The 25,083-nt window shown below is 34.1% G+C and overlaps 2 protein-coding genes across 7 annotated transcripts in view; one reads left to right on the top strand and one right to left on the bottom strand.

Moving 5' to 3' along the window:
* The first annotated feature begins 1,190 nt into the window (after positions 1–1,190).
* On the top strand, positions 1,191–23,410 carry LOC148651966 (very-long-chain enoyl-CoA reductase-like). 4 transcript variants are annotated; one of them, XM_088598353.1, is made up of 14 exons: positions 1,194–1,483; positions 10,024–10,185; positions 11,090–11,140; positions 12,359–12,410; positions 14,654–14,698; positions 16,100–16,203; positions 17,264–17,379; positions 17,467–17,572; positions 19,224–19,296; positions 19,401–19,444; positions 19,712–19,769; positions 20,899–20,987; positions 21,529–21,574; positions 21,683–23,410. In XM_088598353.1, the coding sequence occupies exons 4-14, from the start codon at positions 12,377–12,379 to the stop codon at positions 21,808–21,810; spliced, it is 843 nt and encodes a 280-aa protein (XP_088454479.1). In that variant the 5' UTR covers positions 1,194–1,483; positions 10,024–10,185; positions 11,090–11,140; positions 12,359–12,376; the 3' UTR covers positions 21,811–23,410. The 4 variants fall into 4 exon arrangements, with proteins under 4 accessions (XP_088454478.1, XP_088454479.1, XP_088454480.1 ...); XM_088598352.1 differs by lacking the exon at positions 10,024–10,185 and having other exon boundaries at positions 1,191–1,483; XM_088598354.1 differs by lacking the exon at positions 1,194–1,483 and having other exon boundaries at positions 9,432–10,185.
* A 92-nt stretch (positions 23,411–23,502) lies between these two features.
* The window catches only part of LOC148651965 (retinal-specific phospholipid-transporting ATPase ABCA4-like), a 47,732-nt gene continuing 46,151 nt past the window's right edge, over positions 23,503–25,083 (bottom strand). For all 3 annotated transcript variants that reach the window (XM_088598344.1, XM_088598343.1, XM_088598342.1), the window contains one exon: positions 23,503–24,542. In XM_088598344.1, the coding sequence (XP_088454470.1) occupies positions 24,417–24,542 (126 nt within the window). In that variant the 3' untranslated portion in view covers positions 23,503–24,416. The remainder of the gene's footprint in view (positions 24,543–25,083) is intronic.

Genomic DNA, 25,083 nt, shown 5'->3' with positions numbered 1-25,083 from the left:
AGACTATAGACTATAGAGCTTGCCATGCTCTTTTATTATCTTAGAGGCAGGTTAGTTATGAACAGCGGAGCTGTAACAACAGCTAATCAGTGTTCCCTTTGCCTGCCTGGAAATGTAGTTTCCTTATTGAAAGAGGGTAGAGGAAACTACAAACTTTAACAGACAGGGTTAAAGTGATTAGTGGCTTTTCAAAACTCTCTACCTGAAATAATATTCCCTCTACAACCCTACCTCAGATTCCATCACACCTATTTTACCAAAAGGTGTTGTTTATGTAGTACATCAAAAATCATTATGTACTGTAACATACTCAGCCACTGTACTGTTACAGACTAAAATGTTTGCTAAAGTTGTACAGTATGGGGTATAGCTTAATGTTACAAATTTTACTTATAAGTTAAGTTATAATAACTGACAACTTCAAGTATTGTTACATCCTAACCTTCTCTTTGCCTTATTTTAAATTAAGATGTACTGGATTTATTTTGTTTTGTACACATTTGCACTAATTTTTGAGAATGACAATTACAGGAAGAAAACAGAATTACGAAGTGTTCAATATAGTTCCATTTGAACATTTTTAAATATATGCAGTACTTTCCTTGGAGTCCTTCTATATCTAATAATGGATAGGAAGGACATTGGGATACCCCTGTAGTCATTTGCTCCAAAGTGCGACACATTTAGTTTCTTTGTATAGGTGCTCTGGTGGACATCCCTTCTGAAGCCAAAGAGATGTTTTTCAAATGCTTGTTTAAAACATTACATTTAAGTCCAGTAGATTATAAAACTCTATACTGTCCACGCTATAACCATTTATAAACCCAGGTACATGTGATAAGAGAAACTGAAACAGATTCCATCAAAGTAACAAATTAAAGAATTACCTCACTTCCAAATCGCTGTATGGCATTAGAAATTCAATAAGTTCAAATCTATACTGTACAACATGGCTCCTGCAATTTCAATGAAAAGTATTCACTGTTTTGATTCCAATGTGGGGTCACCTTGCGCAGGCAGAGCTCCTGCAAGGTAAGGGGTTAATGTAAAAGCTCTCCTGGTGGAGGAAAGCAGACTTGAGTATGCAGTCTAACGAATCTCTGTGCACAATAGTCACAGGGGGATTTCACTCCACACTGACTGCCCTGAGTCAGTCAGTCTCTTTTTGCTGTTACTTTCTCTCCACAACCATTTCATCTTCTGGGAGCTGCTGCTGTTCAGAGCACATTCCTGACCATAACTTACGTTGCATTTCTATTTTAACAGCAACAGCCAGTGGAGGGCTTCCCCTGTTTCCCAGTGGAGATATGAATGAGAGTGTCAGATTTCTCAATCACTGGTTCTTGCAGTACTTCAGCGGAAAGAGGGCACTAATGCCGTGATTGTCAGAGAAGGAAAAGAGCTCCAGTTATTTGCTTAAGAGTGAGGGAATTAAAGCAAGGAAACAAGCACTAAAAGAATGAGCAGAGTAACCTTCTTTGAGGTAAGTGCTCAGAGACCACAGTAATGCTCATCGATACAAATGTACAGTGCAATCCACACAGGTAATGTCAGCTGCAAATTTTAATTTGCTTGCTTTGGGAATGTCTAATCTGACACTATACCCATCTTTGCTGAATGTACTGTACTTGGTTTTAAAATGATTATTGCCGAGGCTGCTAGAGTGCTAGAGGGGTTAGTAGAATCTTACTATAGTACTGTAACTTTAGTGCTGTCATTTTCCAGACAGGATTCACTTTCTAAAGCTGTGTCTCTATATTTTAGTTACAAGTTAGTATCACCAGGAGGAAATATTGCCATGTGTCAAATATTTCTTATAATTCTTTTACAAATGGGAAAATGAAGGAATATGAGCTGAAAAAAAATGCATTTTCACATTATTATGCTATTTGACAAAACTTTTTTTGATGTTCGCTGGAGATCACTGTGCAGACCTGAAAACTCTATCAGTTAAAAGAAGGCCTTATGGTATTATATAGCTATTTTATTCTAATAAAATCTCATGAGGAATGGGTTATAACTGGGATGTTATTTAAATAGTTTAGCTTAAAATAGCTTTTTTTGGTTTTTCTTTTTCATGCTTTTACATTTTTATGTAAAAATGCTGCTCATTTGGCATCAGAAAAAGCATAGCAAATATACTTCAGCGAAATACTTCAAATATTTAAATATTCATTAAAATAAACAAGATTCATCTTACACCTTGAACTTCACTCTTTCAGTATTTAATTATTTCTATTGAAAGCAGCAACATACTCCTTAATACTTCTGTATTTGCAATGCTAGATAGATAGATACTTTATTCGACAAGAACTAAAGATATTAGCCTACTGTATATAAGGCCTGCTGTCCAGACTGGGGCCTTAGATGTGAACTGAATGTTTTTATTGATTATTTCTTTTATTGATTTACCAAGTTCTTCCCCTCTAAAAAACAGAGTACTACATTTCTTGCTATGAAAGAAATTTTCTTAAAATAGAAAAGGAATATAGGAGAAGAATCTGATTTAATTTGTTTGAATTTACTGGAGTTTGTTATTCATATTTCCCTCATTTCCTTTTTCATAATGAGATTTAAAACGACTATATACTATCATAGATCTAAAGTTTTCATACAGTCAAAAGAAATATTACAGACAATTTCAGACAGTCATTCGGCCTGTATAACTTGTTTGGTTGATAGTAGCTAATTGATCAGAGGAATTAATGTAGCTGCTCAACATTGAAATAATCTTAGAAAAACCTGTTTAAGTAGGTACTGCCTAATAGATATAAAAGTACTTTATTATTTTCATTTCCCAACTAGTTTGTTCAGATTAGTATTTTAGCTTTCATGGTGCTTTTTATAACACAATGACTTAATACAGTACTTTATTTTTTTCCTTGTTCACCTAAAATGTTAATTCTTATTCAAATAATTAGGACTTATCTCCAACCACTTCTAGAAAAGTCCAGGAATAAGGTAAACATTTGAAAAGGTAAACAAGGTTTTTTTTTTTGTCATATATCTGGAAGATTTTTAAAGCATCATTACAATCATATTCGTATTTCCAGAAACCAGGAAGCATTACATACAAATGAATTGATTCTGCTCTTAATATATATTTGGCTAAGGCCTAGTAACTGATTGCTTTTTTCATGGAATACGACATGGAATATTTCCATTTTAATATTTGCCTTGAAAGGACTTGCCTCATTTCTTGATAAACTGCATCCTCTACTGCATCAGTTGCTTGGTAACGTAACCCATTAACAGCAGCTCATGCATCAACACAACGTGTGACCCATGTCTCTTAGCCCAGAGCAGCTTAGGCTTTTGCTTATGAGAACTCTAGGACACTTCAAATCATCATCTACAAGATTAGTAAAAATGATGTGCTTAAACATAATAGTTAAAGGAACTGAAATGTATCATTATTTTTGTGTATTAGTTGCTGACCATGAAGGACTCTTAGATGACTGCTGAAATATCACAGACTTGATTTACCAGGTGTATACCAACCAAAAACAAATGTGATTTACTGAATCTTATATCACTGAATGAGAAGAGATATTCAAAGTCTTTCAAAGTCCACCTCATATTGTGTTCAGAAAGTAAACAACTGAGTGTTTTATCAAACCTTTTTTTAATTTTTTTAGGAAACAATATAGAAAACAATCAAAGAAATACCCCCCCCCCCCCTTTAGTCCTATGCCTCCCTCCATCATTGTAGTTTTAAGCTATTAATTTAAGTGATTGATCACATAGTGGTAAATAAACATTGGACATAAATGAGACAAAGATATGTTAAAATACCACACACATAAGACATTGAACTTTAGATCAGATAAAAGTAAATAATTCAGAATGAAATCATAAAATGAGTTTATAATTTAGATTTCAGACTTTTTTATTTTTTGATAAGTGATCCTGATTATATCATAAATTAAAGAGAATTCAACTTTCTGTTCACCTATGCAAATTGAATCACTCCAGTTCTTTGCTCGACTTTTGGCTGAATATTTAGTTGTCATCTGCCAAGAACTCATAGAAAAATGACTATTGGCACCTGATTGACTTTTTTATTCATAAGAGAGACTACAGTGCAGTAAATTTACACATTCAGGTCTAATTTCTATACGTTCTATTTGTGTTTTGTTACATATTCTCTGGTTTAGTGGCAATTTAATTTTTTAATATTTATTTTTTTATAATAAAAAAACCAGAACAAAACAACACACAATTTTTGATGATCTATAAAATATTGTAACAAATTTGACAATCTTTTAAGAAAGCCTTCCAAAAAATATACTTTACCATTTAAGTAAAGTTGTGTTTTATATACAGTGCAGCTTTGAAGTTTATTTTTCAAGTTTGCAAGTTCCCATCTTGTAAGCAATTGTTGCTATAAGGAGAAAAGAAAATCAATAACTTAGGAATGCAGGGCTCAAGAGAGTCAGATGTTATCCAAATACTCAAGCTAAATCTGATGCAGTGTTTTATAAAATTAGAATGGATGGGATAAACTTGTTGTCTATGTGTTTTTTGCTGTATATTCAGCAAAAGCTTAGGTATCCATTAGAACATTATTACACTATCCAGTAAAAGAGCAATTTAACAATTGACAGCACTGCTGAGCTGTACAGGTTGGAGTGCTTTCAGAGCAAATTACTGCTTGCAGATGCTATGCATATGCTGTACATCAAAGCTGACAAAGTGTAATTAAGATTAAAAGACCAGCAATGCAACATTCAAATCTACATCTATGCAAGCAATAAGCATTATTTTAATCTACTATTTTGCTCTACAGTTTGAATATATTAAGATTCTAAGATGGCAGTTGACCTTTTGTGCAGATTTAGAATCTGATCTGTCCATCTGTCAGAAAGGTACATGAAGTCACTCAAACTACAATACGTAATGCTAGGAACTGATAGTCCTATAGAATGAACCCAAAATACGGATATGGACAAGTGTTTGTTAGTTTACTATAAAACCAGTTAGACTTAAATGACGGCATATGCTTTCTACCATTCAGAGTTTTGAATTTACTATGAAAGAAAAATTATATTATATTATAACCCCTACACTATTATTATATACTCTACTCATATTATTATACTTATGTTCTTTTCATCTCAATATTGAAGTTTAACATTTACAAAAATTATTAACAATGAGGTTTTCTTAGTTATATATACAGTAGTACGTTTCATCATCTTATTATCCCAATTCCTTTTGACAATATTCCTTGAGCACAGGAAACTGCAATAATGTAATGTTGTTTCAGTTTCATGATGCAAGGTCATCACATGAAACCATTCCCACGATCACATGTTTTTATTTAGTTGACAGTTGGTCCCTCCTGTAATCATGAGTATATTTGAATACTGTAAATAATTATTTTTTCAAGGACAAAGGCCTTGAAAGACAAAGTCCTTGAAAATACCTGGCAATCCTGAATATCCTAAATGCATTCTGTCATGTGATTTAACGGTATACTTATTTGTATTGCTCAAATAAATTTAAAATTCTTTTTAAATTAGAGGCAACACCTTTGGTGTTCACATCATTCTGTTAAAGCTGCATGGTAGAAAGCAAAGAAAATGTCTCTCGCTTTACTATCAGTGCCCTTTACAACGTCTTGTGTCCTTGTAACCTAAAAAAACAACTATGACTTGGTGAACACTGATGTTCATAGATGTTGAAGCCTGCTAGAATTTCTTTCCATTTGTTCCCCTTAGCAATGTCATTAGAAGGCTACTGTATATGCCAAAGCAGAAGGGAAATGAGAGAGGGGGAGCTGGAAGAGTAGTAATTCAGACAGCTCATCAAAGACAAGAACAAAAATCAGCTGGCTAAATAAAGAGTAACAAATCAAACTGGGAAGTATACATATGTGTTGTACATTTCACCCATTGATCACTATTATTAAAATGTATTAAAAATGTAAATATATATCAATTAACAATCTAAATTTCCATGTTAAGGTTTTAGTTGTAGTCTAGGCATAGTCTTGCATTCACATGGAAAAAATCTACAGTACATAACATCAGTATTCTCATGGGTTTCCACTAAGTTCTTGGGTTTCCTCCCAGAGTCCAAAGATTTACTGGTAGGTTAATTGGCCTCTGAGAAAACTGGCCCTGGTGTGAGTGTGTACGTGACTGTGTTTGTCTTCCCTGTGAGGGGCTGGCGTCCCATTCAGGGTGCACCTGGCCTTGCGCCCTTTGCTTGCCAAGATAGGCCCCCAGACTTCCAGTGACCCTGTACTGGCTAAAGGGGTTAGATTATTGTTATTGGATGGATAGATTAATATTTAGAACTGTTTTTTTAACAGGCGCAAAGAATGCTACATTCAAAACATTTACTGAATTTACTCATAGTAAATCTCTGTTGGTTCCAAACAGGGATTTATTTGCTATAAGGCCCATAGACGTATAGTGCCTTCTTGCAAGTAACACTAAGTCAGTTGACCATGAACAGATCATCAAAAGTCACAGTCCATGTTGCAAAAGGATACAGGCCTACAGTTTGTAATGAGGCTAATGCTAAATACTACAAGGATGCAAACAGATTTAGCATACAGCAGCAATGCTTATGGGACTTATCTGATTCGTTCTACATATAATCTTTGTATGGATTTCATCATTTTGTACAAAGGAATGCACTGTCCTTCAAAGAAAGCTTAGACATTAGCACAGTGCAGATTGAGGGTTATTTATAAAAAATGGCTGGCAGATCCACATCATCCTGCTGAGCTTACAATGACAGCTTTGTTGCATCATTCATAAGACCCTTGTCAGGAAAAATAACTTGATTGTCATTAAAAGTCTTGGAAAATAATTAACAAGCATCAACTAACCAATAAGTCACTATGCAAATGAAGTTGTCCAAGTTTGATGACAGAGGTGACAGTGAAGTACTGTATACAGCTAGTGAGGTTCAAATTAATCTGACAGAAAAGCATAGGAAGCCAGAATTCCACTCTGAATATCTTATTACTCCAGGAGAGTAGCATGTGGTAAGGATAGATAAATTATGTCAAGTGTCTGTAAAAAAAGAAGAAAATACATTTGGCTCAATCAATGCTGAGATTGTGCCATACTAGACATCTAAACAGTTTTAAAAAGGTAAGTGAAAAAGGTTTAGGTATCAACATTTAGATTCCACAATTATTTTTGTTCTTCAAAGGAATATTTCGAAAATTAATTCTTCATATTATGTTTTGGTTATACAAAGGTAAAAAAGTGTGAAATCAGCATTAATTCATTATTAAACCTTGATCATAACCATTTCATAATACTGAAGCGGACGCACTTTTCAGTTGCACTATTTTAATGTTGTCCCTAAAAAATGGAATTGACATATTGTATTTTTCAGTCAAAAACTCATATTTCTGCTGTTTTGATCAAATAAAAGCCATGGGAATTTACTCCAAATATTCAGTATTTCAATTTAGCCTGTAAAAATAAAAGAAGTGTTGCAAACAAGTGGTGACCATTCATCCAATCTTGGATCTTTGGTTGCTAGTAGCTTACTGATAGAAATATCTCACCCAGCATATTTCAGTTACCCTCAACCCTTTGAGAAAATAATATGTTTTACTGTCATTGAAAGCAATGGGAATGTAAAGTTTATCCCACGCAGGGTTTCCACCATGCTGGGAGGTTAATTGACTTCGGGGAGAATTGGCCCTGGAGTGAATGTGCATGTCTGTCTGCCCTGCAATGGACTGGCATTCTGTCCAGGGTTTGATCTGTCTTACACCCTTTGCTGCCCATTGCTTACCCGCGACCCGGAATTAGAAGAAGAGATTGGTTAGAGGTTAGAAAATGGATAGAGGGCTGTATTCCCACTTATTTATGTAGTGTTGCAAGGAAATGTACAGTCAGTTTGTAAGCATGTCAATTGTTAAAGACTGTGCTGTTCGTTTCACTCAAAAGATGTTGACAGAATTTAAAGTTGTTTTGGCTGTTGAGCTGAAGACTTTGTCTTGTTTACTGATTGGAAACAGAGACATTATCATTTTGAAGTTTAACGGTACATACTGACGACATCAAATTGTAAGATTAAGTAAAATCTCTTTTCTCTTGTCAACAACTGTTATTATATCAGTCGGGTTGACAGCTACATTACAGTAGAAACATTAAAACACACAACATTAAATTTAATATTGATAAAAAATATAATGCCAGACCAAACACTTTGTGGTAGTATTCAAGAGGTAAATACAATTTACTGTCTACCTTTCAACTATTTAAAAATCACTTTCAATTGATCAATTACACTTTCACTTTTTGATGATATTGACATAGAAATACAACTATTTACTGTATGAACCTTATATCATTATGATTGGATTTTCATTAATACCCACATTTTCAGATCTACTTTGAGCAGCATTCTGTCTAAAACCAGAGTGATGTGCAAAGAATATATTCACAAGAAAGCATAAAGCAATCTGACAGTATTGAAATACAGCAATGGGAAATTTAGCTCTCTCAGCTAGGAAGGCAATTTGGATCTATCAGAAAGGTCTAGTGTTAATATCGATCTTCAGAAATCTTAATTGCCCATCATTGATCTCTGATGACCATTAAAATGTCTTCTTGTTAGAAATGTGTATATGAAATGTGTATGTGTATTTACTTTTGTGTGCATATTTTAAAATGTTGTTCCAGTTCAAATACAAATTAAGCAAAACACAAGACAAATACAAACTAAACCTAACACAAGTATGGTCTGGAACAGTGGAGTTCACTGTGGCTACAGAATGAAGGTACTCTTGCTATAGCTCTAGTAGTATATAAAGGGTTACTTTTAAGCCACTAGGGGGATCCCTCGATTAAAGCATCATATCCACAGGAGACTAACATAAAACATGAACTGATAAGAGTTTAGTTATGAAGACGACTAGTTACATCACAACTTGATGTAACTTTAATTCTGCCTTCTAAAGTATTTTCTGATTTGGGGAAAGCTTTAATTATGTTTTCTGGAAAATATTGGTCATATTTTTTGTATTTTTTATTGCTTGTCCTACACTTAGTTTTCAAAGGTATTATAATAACCTATTTACTCAAATAATTAGCATATACATTAATGTCATACAGCATATTTATTCTATGATAAATGTGATGTTTTAATGATGACTTAGCACGGGTTCCATATAATTTATTTTTATTAAATTCAATAAATATATTGCTGGACATTTGTGGTACACTTACTAAATGCACAGAAGCATTTGCGTTTTGCATTTGGTTGAAATTTCTGTGAAAGTGAGTTATTATAGGTGACTTGCTTTATGAAGCTAAGACTTGTTAGTGCTATATTTTATCCCACTTTTTACAGAGTAAATATGTCATTTAAACCTAAGGAATTTACGATTTAGTGACAACATACTTGCCTTCAATGAATCCTTACAAGGATCCTTAGGCATGCTGCTACGCAAGTATATTGTAGTGGAACTACAGTACAACTATGGCCTTCACAGATTTCTTTCTAGCTCTCAACACTAATTGTTTACAAATAATGTTTTTCCAATATATTTAAGAGGATGGGCTGTTGTCTGTCACATAGTATGTTTATTAATTTAAACCTCATAAGTATTAGGTAAATAAATGTACATGTTCAAATTATTGACAAGACGTATTCAATGTGACAACGACAAGTTATTGACAATGCCACCTAAATATCTATTAACAATTCAATGTTATTGATTCAATTTATTCAATTTACTAACAAAAGTTCTGGAAAGACAGGAAATGACATTTAAAAATGTAAAGTGCAGTTACAGAGTAATTCAAATACAGCTAAATTTCCAATATTTGAAAATGGAGAGATTTGGGTGTGGTATTAACATTGTAGTAGGAAAATTCATATAAAATCCTAGATATCTTTCTTATATTATGACACCAAAAGCATGGAAACTAACTCCTCACAAAACTCTATGACTACAACAGCATTTAAACTGCATGCAATGCTATACACTTACAGTTTTTCATCCATCCATCCATTTTCTAACCACTTCTTCCAATTCAGGGTCAGGAGGGAGCCAGGGCCTACTCTGGCAAGCAACAAGTGCAAGTGGTACACCCTGGACGGGACACCAGGCAATGATTTGCATTACAATTAATTGTTCCCCATTAATTGTAAATTGCAATGTCTTCCAAATGATCGCATCAGGTTGTGGTATTCAAAGAAGTAAGCTCCTTTCTTGTTTTTCCATGTTTAGTTTCTTCCAGGTTCTTCCAGTTCGGGTTCTACAGTAGTTCTAGGTTGTGCCTTAATTAAATGCGTACACTTGCACACTGCAGTTAATTTTTGTATAGATGTGTTCACAGTGCAAAAGAATGGGTCAGGCAACTGTATTCATACATGCTGTTCACAAGGCATGGACAATTTGAGAATGACAAACTAGCTTCTATTTTGTGTATGATAAATTTAGAGCAATGCCCTAGTTACTTCTGATATAGAGTGGCAGTTGTAGACAGAGATTTTCCTTCTGCAATGCTGTTCAGAACGCCAGTGGCCCAGCACATAAGGCAGTGCACTGCATACCATGGTCATACAGGCCGCAATGAAACCTGAGATCCCGTTCTTCATCTTGAATTAAACCATTGGTTTCTATGCAATCACTTCCCAAATGCAAAAGTTTTTTACATATTATTGACGAAAAAGCCTATACTAATGCAAAGCGTTTTATATACTTTAAAGATTTTTTAAATATTTCTTGTGGTCACAGCCATCAAATTCTTTCATTGCTGGCAGGGTTTTACAGCTAACAGCGATTGCATTTCAGTCTCCTATTTCATAAGCTTATATATCAATGAGGTCACCATGAACATGCCAGCCCTCTACACTTGGCTGCATGCTTCCTTGGAAGAGCCAAGAAAATTCCTTTTCTTAGTAGAATTTACAAAGGTATATCTGCACAGATGACCATAGGACACAGAGGTTTTGACCACTAAAAGGGAGAATGGCTCCAGCACAGTCAGTGGAATTAAAAGATCTGTTCACCCTTGCTCACTTTATAAAGAAGACATGTGCAGAAGGCATGTCAGAGCTGGGAGAACCAGCTAAAATCAAAAATTATGTTTTCTTTGAGGTGGAGATACTTGATGCCAAGACAAAGGAGCAGCTATGCTTTCTAGACAAGGTAAGAAAACGTTTACGTTTTCAGGCTCACGAATCACAGGGCAAAGATATGTGGTCACATGCAAGGAAAGACGAATCATTTCATTTGGAAAAATGCATGGTAATTTTCGTAAAACATTTTATTGAAATCTAAGAAGGATGTAAGTGTAAAAATGCATGTAATCACTAAACAATATTAGCTGTTTAGTTAATTAATTATTAGACATATGGAGTGAATCATGGATAGTGCGTGTTTGACTAAATCTTAGCCATTGACTGATCTACTGTAGTGTGGAGTATGAATTACACGTCTGTTCGCAAATATTTAACACATCTCACTGATTTATGAAATATATGTTTAGTTTCTGTTACCTTTTGTGGGATAATTTTACGGCGCTCAGCATGAGTTAACATGGTTAGAATAGCTAACACTGCAGGTTGGACAGACTCTGTAATGTACCCAAGGAATTTGAGTTGTGCAACAAGCATATCCTGTGTTTTGTAGGTCCTTCATTTTCTAGCCATTGACTTTCCCTGCTATTTGCATTTATAGCTATTCTCTGAAATGAGAGTCATTACTTTAGTGCAATTGCCTTTGGGAAATTGTCTTGAAAACTGTGTTCTACCTTGTTGACAGAAAGATCAAAAGAGTAAGGTTACAGAGAGTTTCCGAATTTGAATGGCTGCTTTTATCAAGTTCAAGATTTTTCTATTTTATACAAACTAAATTGAATTTCTTATTCACTGGTGTCAAAATAATTTCTGGAGATAGCATTATCAGGATTTTGCAAGAAAATCTGTCATATTTTACAACCCATTTCATATGTTGCTGTCTATTGGACAGCATTATTTTCTACCAACTATATAAACACAATTGAAAACTATTATTTATTTCAGCCCTTTCAAGTCTTTAGTACAGATACACGTACCTATATTTGTGACCCATTACCTTTATTGAATAGACTAGCACTGTTTAAACATCAGCTGCTATAGTGCCACATGTAGTGAAAACTCTAAAAAAAAGATATGGGTAAGTATCTTACTGCCCAATAGTGTACAGTCTTGACAGTCAAGCAGTGGTTGTGATTTATTTCTTAGTGTTGAGCTTGTGGCCTGCAGTGGAACCACAGAACCATAAAGGCGCATAATATGTCTTCACTCTTTCAAAGCACAATGTTGAAGAAAAATAGGATCCTCTGTGAAGAGCATTAAATGTTTTTCCCCTTTATCACTCAATTAGGTGGAACCTAATGCTACTATGGGAGAAATCAAGTGTCTGTTTCACAAATGCTGTAAGTACAATTATGTTTTTAACTGTATGTTTATTAGGGATTTTCTTGCACAAAACAAGGAAGAAAAATGAAGGAATATTGAAAGTCATCAAATTAAACTTTATAATGTACATATTGTGCCAGTAAATATAGCATACAATGTATAACCCTTTGCACATGGAGATTCCCATTAGGAATTAAAAACAGTACGTAAATAAATGACTAAAAAGCGGGGTTATTATTTAGGAAAAGAAAGGTTTTCAGTCATATCCTCTGATGCAGATGAGTGGAAGTAATATAGATTATGTTAAGTCAAATTTATCAAGATGTCAATGATAGCAGTTATTAAATATATTGCCTTGACTTGGAAAAGCAGTTAGTAAAGGTGTTACAATAGAGCCTCATATACTGTACATGATGTGTAAAAATCTCTTACAACCTGAAGGGAAAGCCCTCTTTTTTCTCAATGGTTTGGGTTGACTTCCTTGATTTTTTTAAAACTTATTACATTGCATTGTCGAATTCTAACTTCGTTCATCTCCTGCAGTTGAATGTAGGAATTCAGACCTAAAAAAAAAAAATCTGATGCCAATTCATATGAGCAGATAATTAGATCAAATTATTATATGGTCTAAATTTTTTTTTTCTTTGACATAATACATGAGACATGTCTGCAGCTATTTTCACTTTAATTGTTTATGTGAACTTTTACTATTTTATTATAAACTCTATAGTGTTGTGCAAAAGTGTATTTTTGGCTGCTAGAGTAATAGTCTTCTTTGACAGTTATTGTTACAGCTTACTCTGGATGAGAAGAAAACATTTAACAATCTAGAATCTACAGTATATTGATCAAAGTCTTTGTGCACATGATCATGACAACACAAAGTAAACCGTTTAATTAACAGCCAATAGGAAACATTTCAGTAGTTAATCCATTACACCAATTAAGTCGTTAAATTTCTTGCAAGTTTATCCTGCTCCTATTGAGGGTTCCATCATCAACATTATTTTTTCCTCTTCATACACTTCCATTAAGCCAAACTTTTGCTTTGGGAACTTGAAAATACAAATCTTTCCATTTTTGGTAAAACAAAATGGAAGAATTAATTTGATCAATTTTGAGTTGTGCTCCTGCAAAAAGAAGGAAAATCAGGAGTAAAAAACAATAGACAAATACTAAACAGCGAAGAATCTTGCATGGAATTATGTATAGTATATATTGTATATATCAGTGGTAAAGAAAGATCATACAATTTATTTAAAATGAGAGTTTTTATATATTAAACAGAGTTTGTACTGTCCTAGGTATTGAATCTTCTTCCAATTTAAAAGTCACAAAAAGATATGGAGCATACTATAACTAATGCTAAAAGATCTAATACTAAACTAAACCTAATACTAGTGCATCTTAAATTATACCAAAAAGTGCTGGTTTAAGTAATCTAAAGATGTGAGGAATGACAAATAGTTAACATATTCTAAATGTGATGTAGATTTCTGAATATAAACAAAAAATTAAGTTACTATTCAAAACCATGAATGAAAGTCATGAAATTGGATGTCAAAACATTTTCTTTATAATGCTTGTTGTTGCTGTTGTTGTTGTTCTTGGAACGTCTTTCTTGAGTTGATCCACAATTTGATGTTATACCATAGTCTGCTTATCATAGTCTGTCTTAGTAATGTGTCACTGTTGAACTAAGATTTATTGTTATTATAGTTTAAAGCTAATTAAATTATACTGAGGAGTTTGCATGCTGTGGAGTATGAATGTTCTTCACGTGTTCATGTGGATTTTACTGGTAGGTTAATTGGCTTCTGGGAAAACTGGTCTTGTTGTGAATATGTGCATATCTGCGTTCGTGGTTGTCTGTCGTGTGATAGACTGGCATCCCGGCCAGGGTGTACCCTACCTTGCAGCAATTGCTTGCTGGGACAGGCTTCGGCTCCCCCAGCTGATTTCGAAGATGTGGTTAGAAAATGGATGGATGGAGTTTGCATGTTCATGCACACTTTGCTACCAAAACCGTTTTTGAGGAGAATTAATTCTGGCAGAACCAGTGTTGGTTTACTACAAATGGCCTAGCTAAAATCTTGTAAAATAGGATACCAATGGACTTGACTTAATTACTTGCATCTTTGACTTGATACTTGATGCTTAGAATACTTTATTATAAAGTTACAGTCTATCTGAATGAGATCAAAGTCTAATCATTTTTTTCTGTGGTAGTACTGGTCTAACTTTATCAATATTTTTCCAGACCCTCAGTGGTATCCATCAAGACAGGCCCTCAAGCTTGATCCAAGTAAGTTTCTAGCTTTGTCTGAAAGTGCATTAATATGCAGCAACGGGTGCAAATACAGTTTTATTTTTCTTAATTAAAAACTCAATTCAAGAAACACTTTCAAATATTTATTGACACAAACTGTCTTTAAGCAGAGCCCAACTTACTGTCCCTAGGTCATCAAACACAATACGTTAATTGAAGAAAGCATAAATCATATCTGATCATTTAGAAATAAAAAATATCAGTAAACAAGTATTTTGTATCATTTATAAACCTCAAACAATATCATGAAAGTATTATAGCATTGATAGCAGCTTCTTTAATGTCAACTGTATTTAATACTTAGGATAATATCCATTTACCACCTTATCACATACTGTATCATGTCATTATCTTTTATTACACTATGCATTATATTCTCTAAAAGAGAGCCCATTTTATTTTTCTTTTATAAAAACCAAAATCAAATTACCTGTAGTTCAAATGCAAGAGAAGACAAATATGACTTAGGTTTACTTTTAACCCACATGTTCTTAATTTATGACAGCTTTCTATACACGAAAGCTTCAGTTTCTGCACCATCTTGGAAAAGTTGTGCATAAACACTGATCAAGCAAACATGAAATCTGATGTGCTTGAACCCCAACTGTAAACAGTAAAACCTTTGAGTTGAACAGCCAAAACAATTTCAAGGGAACCTTTGCCAGACATTTATTCTGAGCAACAGCAACCATTTGTCACTGAGGAAGTGATCAGACCATGACAGAAATAAAAGAAGTTGCCATCTGTGCCATCTGGTTAACACTTACCTTCCAGCACTGTAACTGAGAAAAACAGGGTCATTTCTATTTGAAATGTGGCAGTGCTGGCTCAAAATCTTAATGGCTCGATCCTAATTTAACATGGTTTACACCCAAGGATTATACTGTCGCCATCTTTTTTGTCTTTTTGTTTGGGTGTTTTGAAATCCATAAGCCATATGTTGGAATACCTGCCCTGTGTATTAACAGAAGAATGTTCTGCTCTTAAATAATACCATTGCTATGCTATGTTTGTAATAAAATACATAATATACTGTAGCTGATACTTTTAAGAATACGTTTAAATTAGTTGACTCTACTGCCAAAAATCATTATCATAGCAGAAATCTTTAATAACAGTTTTGTTTTCTTCACCCTACAATAGGAAAAGAGCATTGTAATTCTTTGCTGCTACAAGATGTTATGCATTCTGATTTGGTCACCCACATAAAACATTAAACTTTAACAAGTGTGACACACATCCTTAAATTAATCGTTTTTGGAAAATAGATCACTAAAATGGTCAATTAAATACTTTTCAGTATCATGGGATAGTTTTGTGTATATTAGGCATCTTTTTCCACTAATTCAGCCATTATTTTTATTTAATTTATTCCAGAAGGAAAAGCACTTAAAGATGATGAAATCTTACAGAATCTGCCAGTTGGAACCACTGCCACAATATACTTCAAAGACCTAGGGCCCCAGTTGGGCTGGACAATGGTATGACAAAAGACTAAAATTTTGAATTAATATTTTACTTCAATTGATATTGCCTTCTTGTATGTTTGCAAAGATCATATAACAGGTAAACACCAGAAGCTGTCTAAGCATGGCATTCAATTGACAGGTGTAAATTAAAAGAGATAAAAGGGAAAAAACATAAGATAAAACAGAACAGAAAGGAAGGATATAAAATTCAGAGGGAGACACACTATATGAAAGGAAATTCAAAGAGGGCTCAGAAAGTATATTTTGATCAATTAATTTACAGTAAGTGTTCTAACAGCTTTTGTTTGTTTTTTATTTTGTATTGTGTGTATTAGTCAAACCATCTTTTTACATGGTGCTTACAGTTTTAGATGAGAAACAATATAAGTACTAAAATCCATCAAGCCTTATACAGACTTAAAAAACAGTACAGTAACTGCTGTATTGTCTGTTGTCCATAATTGTCAGATCAAGATAATAACATGAGAAATGTTATAAATGAGAGGGGACTTTGTACTATCTAGTTCACTGTTAGCTGGTCACTAAGTGATCCAAGGATCTATTTCAGGTGCTTTTTGAAAGAAGTCATGCTGCCAATTTCAACTCCTTGTCTGAGAAGATGATTCAGATTATTCAGACCTCCACCAACATTTGTGAAAAGACATTTGTGCTTCCCTTCTCCTGTTCTAAATGAACTGCCCAAATTCAAATCTTCACACACCCAAACCTTTGTGTGGTATACAGGTTATATGGGTTATTGTATAAAACCTAACACTTTCTGTAGCATACATTTACCTTTTTTATCATTGTGACCTGGAAATGATGGTTCATTTTTGCAAAACATTTCTGAGAAATAGAAACAGTATTAGAAATCCCTTTAGATACAGTATGTTACTGAAATAGAAACTCAAGGGTACCATGTGATCAATAATTCAAAGGGGTTATACTGAACCTCATGCTGAACTTCAGCAGTCTTTTAGGTTGGTTGCATTATTTTAGATTTTAAAACTCAGAAAATACAATACTGCTAAACCTTAAAATTTCTCTCTCGTTTCTTTCCTCTCTCTCACAGGTGTTCCTGGCTGAATATGCTGGTCCACTCTTTATATATCTTCTGTTCTATTTCCGTCTCCCATATATCTATCACCATAAGTATGCCTTCACCTCCAGTCCTTACCCAGTAGTAACGTAAGTCCTGTTCCACTCTTGAAAATTCTGCCTAAAACACAATTGCCTTTTGTAGTCTAATGCTCCACTTCATTTCTTTCACTCTAGCCTGGCCTGCGTATGCCACTCATTCCATTACTTGAAGAGGCTGATTGAAACAATATTCGTGCATCGATTTTCCCATGGTACCATGCCGCTACGGAGTATCATGAGGGTAAGTCTGAAGGTCTGGTCCTCATTGTTAAATTAAATATTAAAAAACGAGCTACCTCTGGGTAATATTTTCTTTCATTAGTCCATTATTATGATAGATATTATAGGAATGAATATGAATTAGATCTTGCAGCCAGCTCTTCACAACACTGAGAAGCAGAGCCATCTAAATAGACTAGGAAAGTAGTCTTTATAATAATATAGTTCAGGTGGGTAGCTGTGTCAGCATGCGTAGGCTGCAAAGGAACAAGTAAAAGGTTTATTCCATGCTGAAAAAAAGAAGAAAGAAAACACGACGTTTCGGCCGTGGTGCCTTCTTCAGGTATGAGAGAAACAAGGCAGTAGGCAAAGGTAATGTAGCTGGAGAACAAAGGCTGGGAGGGAGGAGGAGTGAGAGGCGGGAGCAGGGGACAGAAAGAGAGGCCAATCAAGAGGTGTGAAGTCAGAATAGGTGTACAGAGGTGTGAAATGAAATTACATAATTACATTTTTCATAATAATATAATTATGCTAATTACCTTACTTTATTGCTGTTATTGTCTTATTTAAAAGTTTTCAAAAGATTTTTGTTCCTTAGTTGTCCAAAAAAGATTTGTTCTTCTGCTTTATTACATACAGCATTGTTTCCATTCTCCAGTGTCATTTTCTTCAGTTCTCTTGCTTGGTGTTTCTAAATCACTAAACGGAACATTTTTCAACAGTGATGACAAGCATCATAGCTTGGGCATGCTGCGCTTTAATTCTTGGTTGGAAAAAACACATTCAAGTTTGACCGTTATCCTCTTTCTCTCAAAGACCACTGCTCATGGCAATCTTGTAACTTCATCTTAATACTATGACTCTAGATTGCTCAGGTTGCAGTCTGGTTAATGATGCCAAAATTGTTTTCTGCAGAATCATAAAAGCTTTCAATGTATTGAGCTTGCTCCTGTCTTTGGCAGACATGATCTTACCCTCTGCAGCTGGAACTTGCATATAGACCGATAAACATATTCATTTTATTATTATTTTTGGTAAAGGGATAGATGAATACTATTTTTAGTTTGCTTCTCTAGTAGTGACAAAGACAGTATAGTGAGGAACAGAAACAAAATGTGATAATGAGATATGAGATGTGAGACTCTGGGATGTTACAGCTTTTGAAGTATGGTTCCAGTATTAAGCAGGTTAGACTGGGGTGGATCAGTACAAGAGATACAAAGGAACAAGTAGAGATATTCCCTGGCTGAAAGTTAAAAAAGGGTGATTCTGAGGATTGCTATTAAATGTACTAAGTAATACATAATATGGAAAGAATCTTTGGAGTCAATATTAAAGCAAGTATTAAGACCCCGTCCCTTGCAAAAATAATGTAAAGGCTTCTATACAAACACCCCAATTATCTATAGAAACCTTTCTATTTGTTAGATTTCTATAGAAACCAAAGTGTCACTTAATGGCTATTTTTGTAAGTGACCTTCCAGTCCTGGAAATGTCTATGCTAGATCTTGAAGTTAGGCCTTGTGCACTAATGTGCTCTAAATATCATACTCATACAGTACTGTGTTTTACATCAAATTGTTCATTTAATTTGGAAACCACCTTGTGCATTATGACCGTGTCCAGGCTGAAGTTCATTGTGTAAAAGCTTTTTTTTGTCTTCTGTCACTCAGAACTGCATTTACTATTGGGGCTTTGCAGCATGGCTGGCCTATTATATAAATCACCCTCTTTATACACCACCTTGTAAGTAGCCCTTATTATTGTCACTGAGCTCTTTCAAGTACAAAAACTCAATTTCTTACTGTTAGGAAATATAAACAAAATGTTTTCCCCCCATTTTTTCACAGCGTATGGAAATAAGCAAGTAAACTATGCACTGGCGCTTTTTTTGGTAAGTATTATAACATCAATAAGACTTGAAACATCAGATAATCTTTTTGCTACATTGTTGAAAGCCACACTTATCCACAGACTTTTTATTATAATGAAGGATTTTCTTTTATTACTACATAAGAAAAGGTATGTAACCGTGGTACATTTCTTTATGATGCTGAATTGTAGACTCCGGATAAACAGAAAAGAGGAGTGGAATATTGTAGAGCTAGAGTAGTGTGTATCATATTGTACTAACAGGATTGAAATGTGTGTTCTCTTTCAGTTCTGTGAGGCAGGCAACTTCTCTATCCATGTTGCTCTTAAAAATTTGAGATTTGGTGGTAAGTATGTTCATAATATTCACTTATATCTATCATTTAATCTGGAAGAATGTATTTATGAAGTTTCATGCATTATAATAAAATATGTAAGACCCTCCATCCCCCAGCAAAGTAAAAAGGGATAGCAATATGGGATAAAAAGCTGCATAGACTCACTCTTGGATGAAGAATGTCACTCTAATAAATGCAAAGCAGCTCTGCATGGGACCAGCATGGGAAGATGGTAGCACTTGAGCTTTGAAGGAGCTTCATAGGAGCTTCTGTGTATGCACGATTTTCCCCATTCGGGCTGGTTTTCTTCAAGTGTTCCAGTTTCCTCTCAGCTCCCCAAAACATAGAGGCTAGGTTTTATTGGCTATTTTAAATTGTCTCTTTCTCTGTGGTCCTGTGATGTACTGGCACCATATTTAGTAATGATATGCTCATGCCAATACTACACTGACTACATGATAAGCAGTTTTATGATGAGTAATAGAAGAAATATGAAGTTAGATTTAGAATGTTCTCCATAGTATGTGTAGACATCTTTATCAGTATTTGTGCTTTAATTCATTTTTTTTTTTTATAATTGCATCTAATCATTATATTACATTACATACTGTATATCATTATATTACACCGTCCAGCAGGTCTCATTAAACCATCAACAGATGAAAACCATTTAAAAAAGTGATAAACTGGTCAAATTAAACTAATGATCACATCAGATTAATTATGCCATAAAGAGCAAAGATGAAATAAAGACCCACATTGTGGCTACAAAGAAATGGAGTTGTTCATCCCTGCAAATAGATTATTATATATTTTAGAAAATATAATTCAAAATCAAATTAAATTCAAATGCAAATACTTGACATATTCAGATTTGACACCGTATTATTTCATATATGTCATATATGTTAACACAATGAGTGTAAGAAACAATATTATATCTAGTTGTAAAAAGCAAACTATAATGACATGTCAGTCTGCATAGAACAGGCATTCTTGTTTTCTAAAGTTTGTTCTTCAGAAGGTGATAATTGTTGCTTAAATCGATTTGTGCTATCCAAATGTCCACTATGTGCAACAGAATCTGCCTTGTACATTTGAATGCCATTAGACATTCTTGTTTTTGTCATATAAACAGGCCCCAAGTCGCAGAAGGTCCCTTACCCAACCAAGAACCCCTTTACCTGGTTGTTCTTCTTTGTGTCATGCCCTAATTATACCTATGAGGTGAGAGTGTATATTATTAAAATGTCACATATTGTGAGCAGTCTTTAAAAATACATTTTTTTGCATCTGTTACTACAAGAAAATGTTTGAACTCTGACCATGGAACCTTTGTGGAACCCAAGCACATTGCAATTTTTGTAAAGTGTGAACTCAAATTCTTAAATAGTTTACTTTTTTATCAAATTACACTGATGCTAATGATAGCGATTATGATCCTGCTGTTTATATCTGTGCTACTCCAAATTAAAGGTACAGGGATGACAAATCCTATTCATGAAATACAATTACTTTTTTTTTTTAGGTCAAATCGGGCAAAGTAAAAAGTGTTATTAATCTAATGTTCGTCAGGTTCGTCAGGCATGTCAGGCATGTCATCCCTGTATCTGTTATAAAAAGAGTTTATGATTATTAGAAACTTATTTACAGTATCTGTTATGAAGATAATGCAGTCATAGCACATTGTTCCAGTAAAAAACAGTTTACTTTATGAAAATGTAAATGTAACTTTTAGCTTTAAATAAGGCCGTGCTTCACTTTACAGGTAGGAGCCTGGCTCGGTTTTACAATCATGACACAGTGTATTCCAGGTAAGCTTTTTTTTTTTCCTCGATCGGTCTAACTTTGACGTCTTATTTTCTGATACTACATTAGTGGCTGTTGTTTCTTCAGCAATGTGTATCCTCTTTTTTCTTCAGTGGCCCTGTTTACCCTTGTGGGTTTCATTCAGATGACAATTTGGGCAAAAGGAAAACATGAAACTTACACAAGAGAATTTAAGGATTATCCAGAACTGAGGATGCCTATAATTCCCTTCTTACTGTGAACAGACAAACAGACAGAAAGCAAGGTGATGAGAACTGTAACAATCAGTGGCTTATGGGCTGAGCTAAGACACTCCTGTTGTGCCCTTAAAAAATGACTGACTCAATGGCAAGGCTTTTTTTTATTTCTGTTTTGGGAAAGGGTGAATTTGAGTTGACCTGTGAAGAGAGGGCTACAGATGCTTTCAGTATAGTGTGATGCAAGTCCATTTTACTTGCTTAACAAATTAAATTAAAATATGGTTTGTATTGTTTAGAGATTTTTAAATTGAGATGGTTACTGTACAGCTGTGCAAGAGAGGACACAGAGGCAATGTTTGTTTTTAAGTAATGTAGTGTCAGCACACTGACCATCTTCATATTGCACTGACGCAATATTGCCCGTCTGTGAACAACGGTGTGCGCAAAGACCCAACAGGTCAATTTATTGGTGTGCCTGCCTTCCCTTGTCCTCTTCTGTTTTATCATTCCTGAATCCTGGTTTGTAAAAAAAAAGGCACAGATATCCCTTCACAGAATTTGACCACTTTGTATGTTCTTTCTTAAATTCACATATGGATTTTTAAATAAGAAAAAATAAGCAACTCAACTTCTATGCTAATGCACAGCTATACTGCATACTGTATATGCATAGAAAGAAATTCTGAATGGGTGTTTGGAAAAAAGAATGGTGCTGCAATATCATGTTACAAACATGTACATGAATGAAAAGTAAATTATGAGTTTGATGGACTGAGAGATTGCCTAAATGGGAGATTTCAGATCTTAAATGTTCAAATATCAATATGTTCTTTTGGCTATGTAAGGAACAATAGGTCTTGATACATCACAGTTAACCTGACAATTGCCTGAACATTTGTATGAGAATTTAACTATGTACCATAGTATTATAGGGGAGAAAATGCAAAGTATGTAAATGCAAACACATCTGAAATAAAAAGAATGAAGTGGATCTTTAATTGAATTCAGCAGCAGAATGTACAGCTGGTATTATTTTCTTAGGAATCTTTCAGGAGCAGCTGAAAATGTAGTAGAAAATATATTTTGTGAAATTACATTATAGAGAGGACCTTAATTTATATGAGCATAATACATGGACCTCATTCAGTAGCTGGTTGAAAATGTTGACTGAGACAAGTCATTTCCTTCCAAACTCAAAAGATACATGTTTAATAAAAGGTAGATTTAAAGCATAGGAAGTAAAACAGAAGACTACGAGTAGGCAGAGATTCAGAAAGGAGATGAATGAAGCAAATGGATCAAAATATTAAGGTCCTGAAAAGGGGGAAATGAATGTTTAAGATGGAAATTACTTATGAGGACTAAAAATATTAAGACAGGTAAAACAGCAATGTTTACAAGTGCAAAAGTGGCATGCACTGATAAAATGTTCTTTAATTATGAACAAAATGTTCATATACTATAATGAGAGCTATAATATTCACGTGCTGGATAAATGAAGAGCTACTATATTCTCAGGTGTTGTTTTCAGTAATTCTGTATTTAACACTAATGCAGCCTTGCAATTCATGGTGCTGTTGCTCTGTATTTTCTATCCAGAGTGTACATTTTGAATAAAATATTTGAATTATTAAAATAAAAGTGGGTCAGATTCTTTGTTAAGTCTTTGTCACAAGTCCACACAATGCAGGAAACAATTTAATATGTACAATTCATACAAAAAAATATCTCGATTTTATGTGTATGGTGTTTATATTTAAACAAGTACATAACAGCAGTTTCAGGTCTGTCAAGATAATAGCTTTATCTCTCTTCAAGATATACAAAGGAAAAGCAATAACCAAACCCATGTGGCAATCGCCTTTCTGTATTTGTCTTTACAACTTCTGCATCTCTCTTAGGGTACATGGATAAACCACAACTCTATTCTGTCATTTCACATCCCACGATTGCACCAAATCCCTAAGTAACAATCTTTATATTGCAAGCATTTTACCCATCATGCATTGCAAAGGTCTAACAAAAGCATAATAAATGACAGGTAATGTACATGAATTTGTTCTAAGCCTCAGTAAAATATTTTTTAATATCATAAAAATAATTCTTTATATGAAAAATACTAATTTGCTTTCAAAACAGCAAAAATAAACTTGCCCCAATCAACAGATAAATAGATTATTTACTTACATGTTTTTACATATACACTGATAAATCAATGGGACGTTCTAGTGTTGATGATATGATTTACTGTATACATTTATATGTTAACTGTAGAGAGTTTCCCACTTGTGGAATTTAAAAGGTTCTTACCGGAATGTTGTTCTTGGTGCTGCCAAAAGCATAGAAATTCTGCTTTTTCTCTGTAGCTGAAGAATTTATATATGATTCACACTGATATCAAAAACCTTTCTGTGAAAATGCCTTTATTTTGCTTAACTCTAACAGTAGCAAAGGCACAGCTGAGCCAAAATGACTGAATCATGTTATTTGTGATGCAATGTTTCTTCTACACATTAAGCACAAAAACTAAGCAAAGAATGAATTTTTAATGAAATGGCATTGTTACCATGTGCACCATAAAAATAAATTCTTCAGCTTCTGAAGAAACCTGATGTATGGTAATAGTTCTTAGCTATTGGCACGCGTTTTAGGATTTCTGGGGGGTAGCATTAGCTGGAGAGACTCTCACATCCCTTCTAGCTCCAGCTGCTCTTGGATGCAATGTAATATCTTCATCTTCTCCTGACTGCTGCTTGGCAAAATTCACAAACACCTAGGAAACAGCATCACAATGAAACAAAAGACGAATGACCAACTGCATAAGAGGTTAAGGAACAAATGAAACCAAAACAACTGGTAAGTGCATTCATGATTTACAAAAACTGTATTACCATTTGGAAAATACAAGAGGAAATAAATATTTTTAATGACTTGTTGTCTCTGCTCTTGATTTTTGGCATTTGGTTTTCCAATCCTTTAAAAGTGAATTAGTTATCTTAGGTTTGGTATAGTCTAAATATCTTCATGTAAGATCAAAAATGTATTGCTTTTTTATTCCCAACACTTACAGTAGATGATTTTTCTCTCTGAAGACAATCAGCTCACTGCAGTTTAAGACAACCTACACTCTAAATTCAATGCTGCACATCCTAGCTATAGAATCTAGCTTGCTATGGATTTCATTGAAAGGGGAAGAGATGATCAAACAGAACAATTTTTGTGTTTATGGTATTTGACTGGAGAAATTTGTCAATGTTGTTCTGTTTACTCACTTTTGATCTTAGTAAACCGATAACATTGATAGCAGATATACT

The sequence above is a fragment of the Lepisosteus platostomus genome, chromosome 11 (assembly GCF_059453375.1).
Source record: "Lepisosteus platostomus isolate fLepPlt1 chromosome 11, fLepPlt1.hap1, whole genome shotgun sequence".
NCBI lineage: Eukaryota > Metazoa > Chordata > Actinopteri > Semionotiformes > Lepisosteidae > Lepisosteus > Lepisosteus platostomus.
Note: the sequence above shows the minus strand (reverse complement) of the source record. Positions and strands in the feature narration are given on the sequence as shown.

Coding starts and splice junctions, on each gene's coding strand:
- LOC148651966 (XM_088598351.1), top strand. CDS start 10,961: ATGGCTCCAGCACAGTCAGTGGAATTAAAAGATCTGTTCACCCTTGCT. Junction 11,141..12,358: donor AGCTATGCTTTCTAGACAAG/GTAAGAAAACGT, acceptor TCACTCAATTAG/GTGGAACCTAATGCTACTAT. Junction 17,380..17,466: donor AGTCCTTACCCAGTAGTAAC/GTAAGTCCTGTT, acceptor CTTTCACTCTAG/CCTGGCCTGCGTATGCCACT.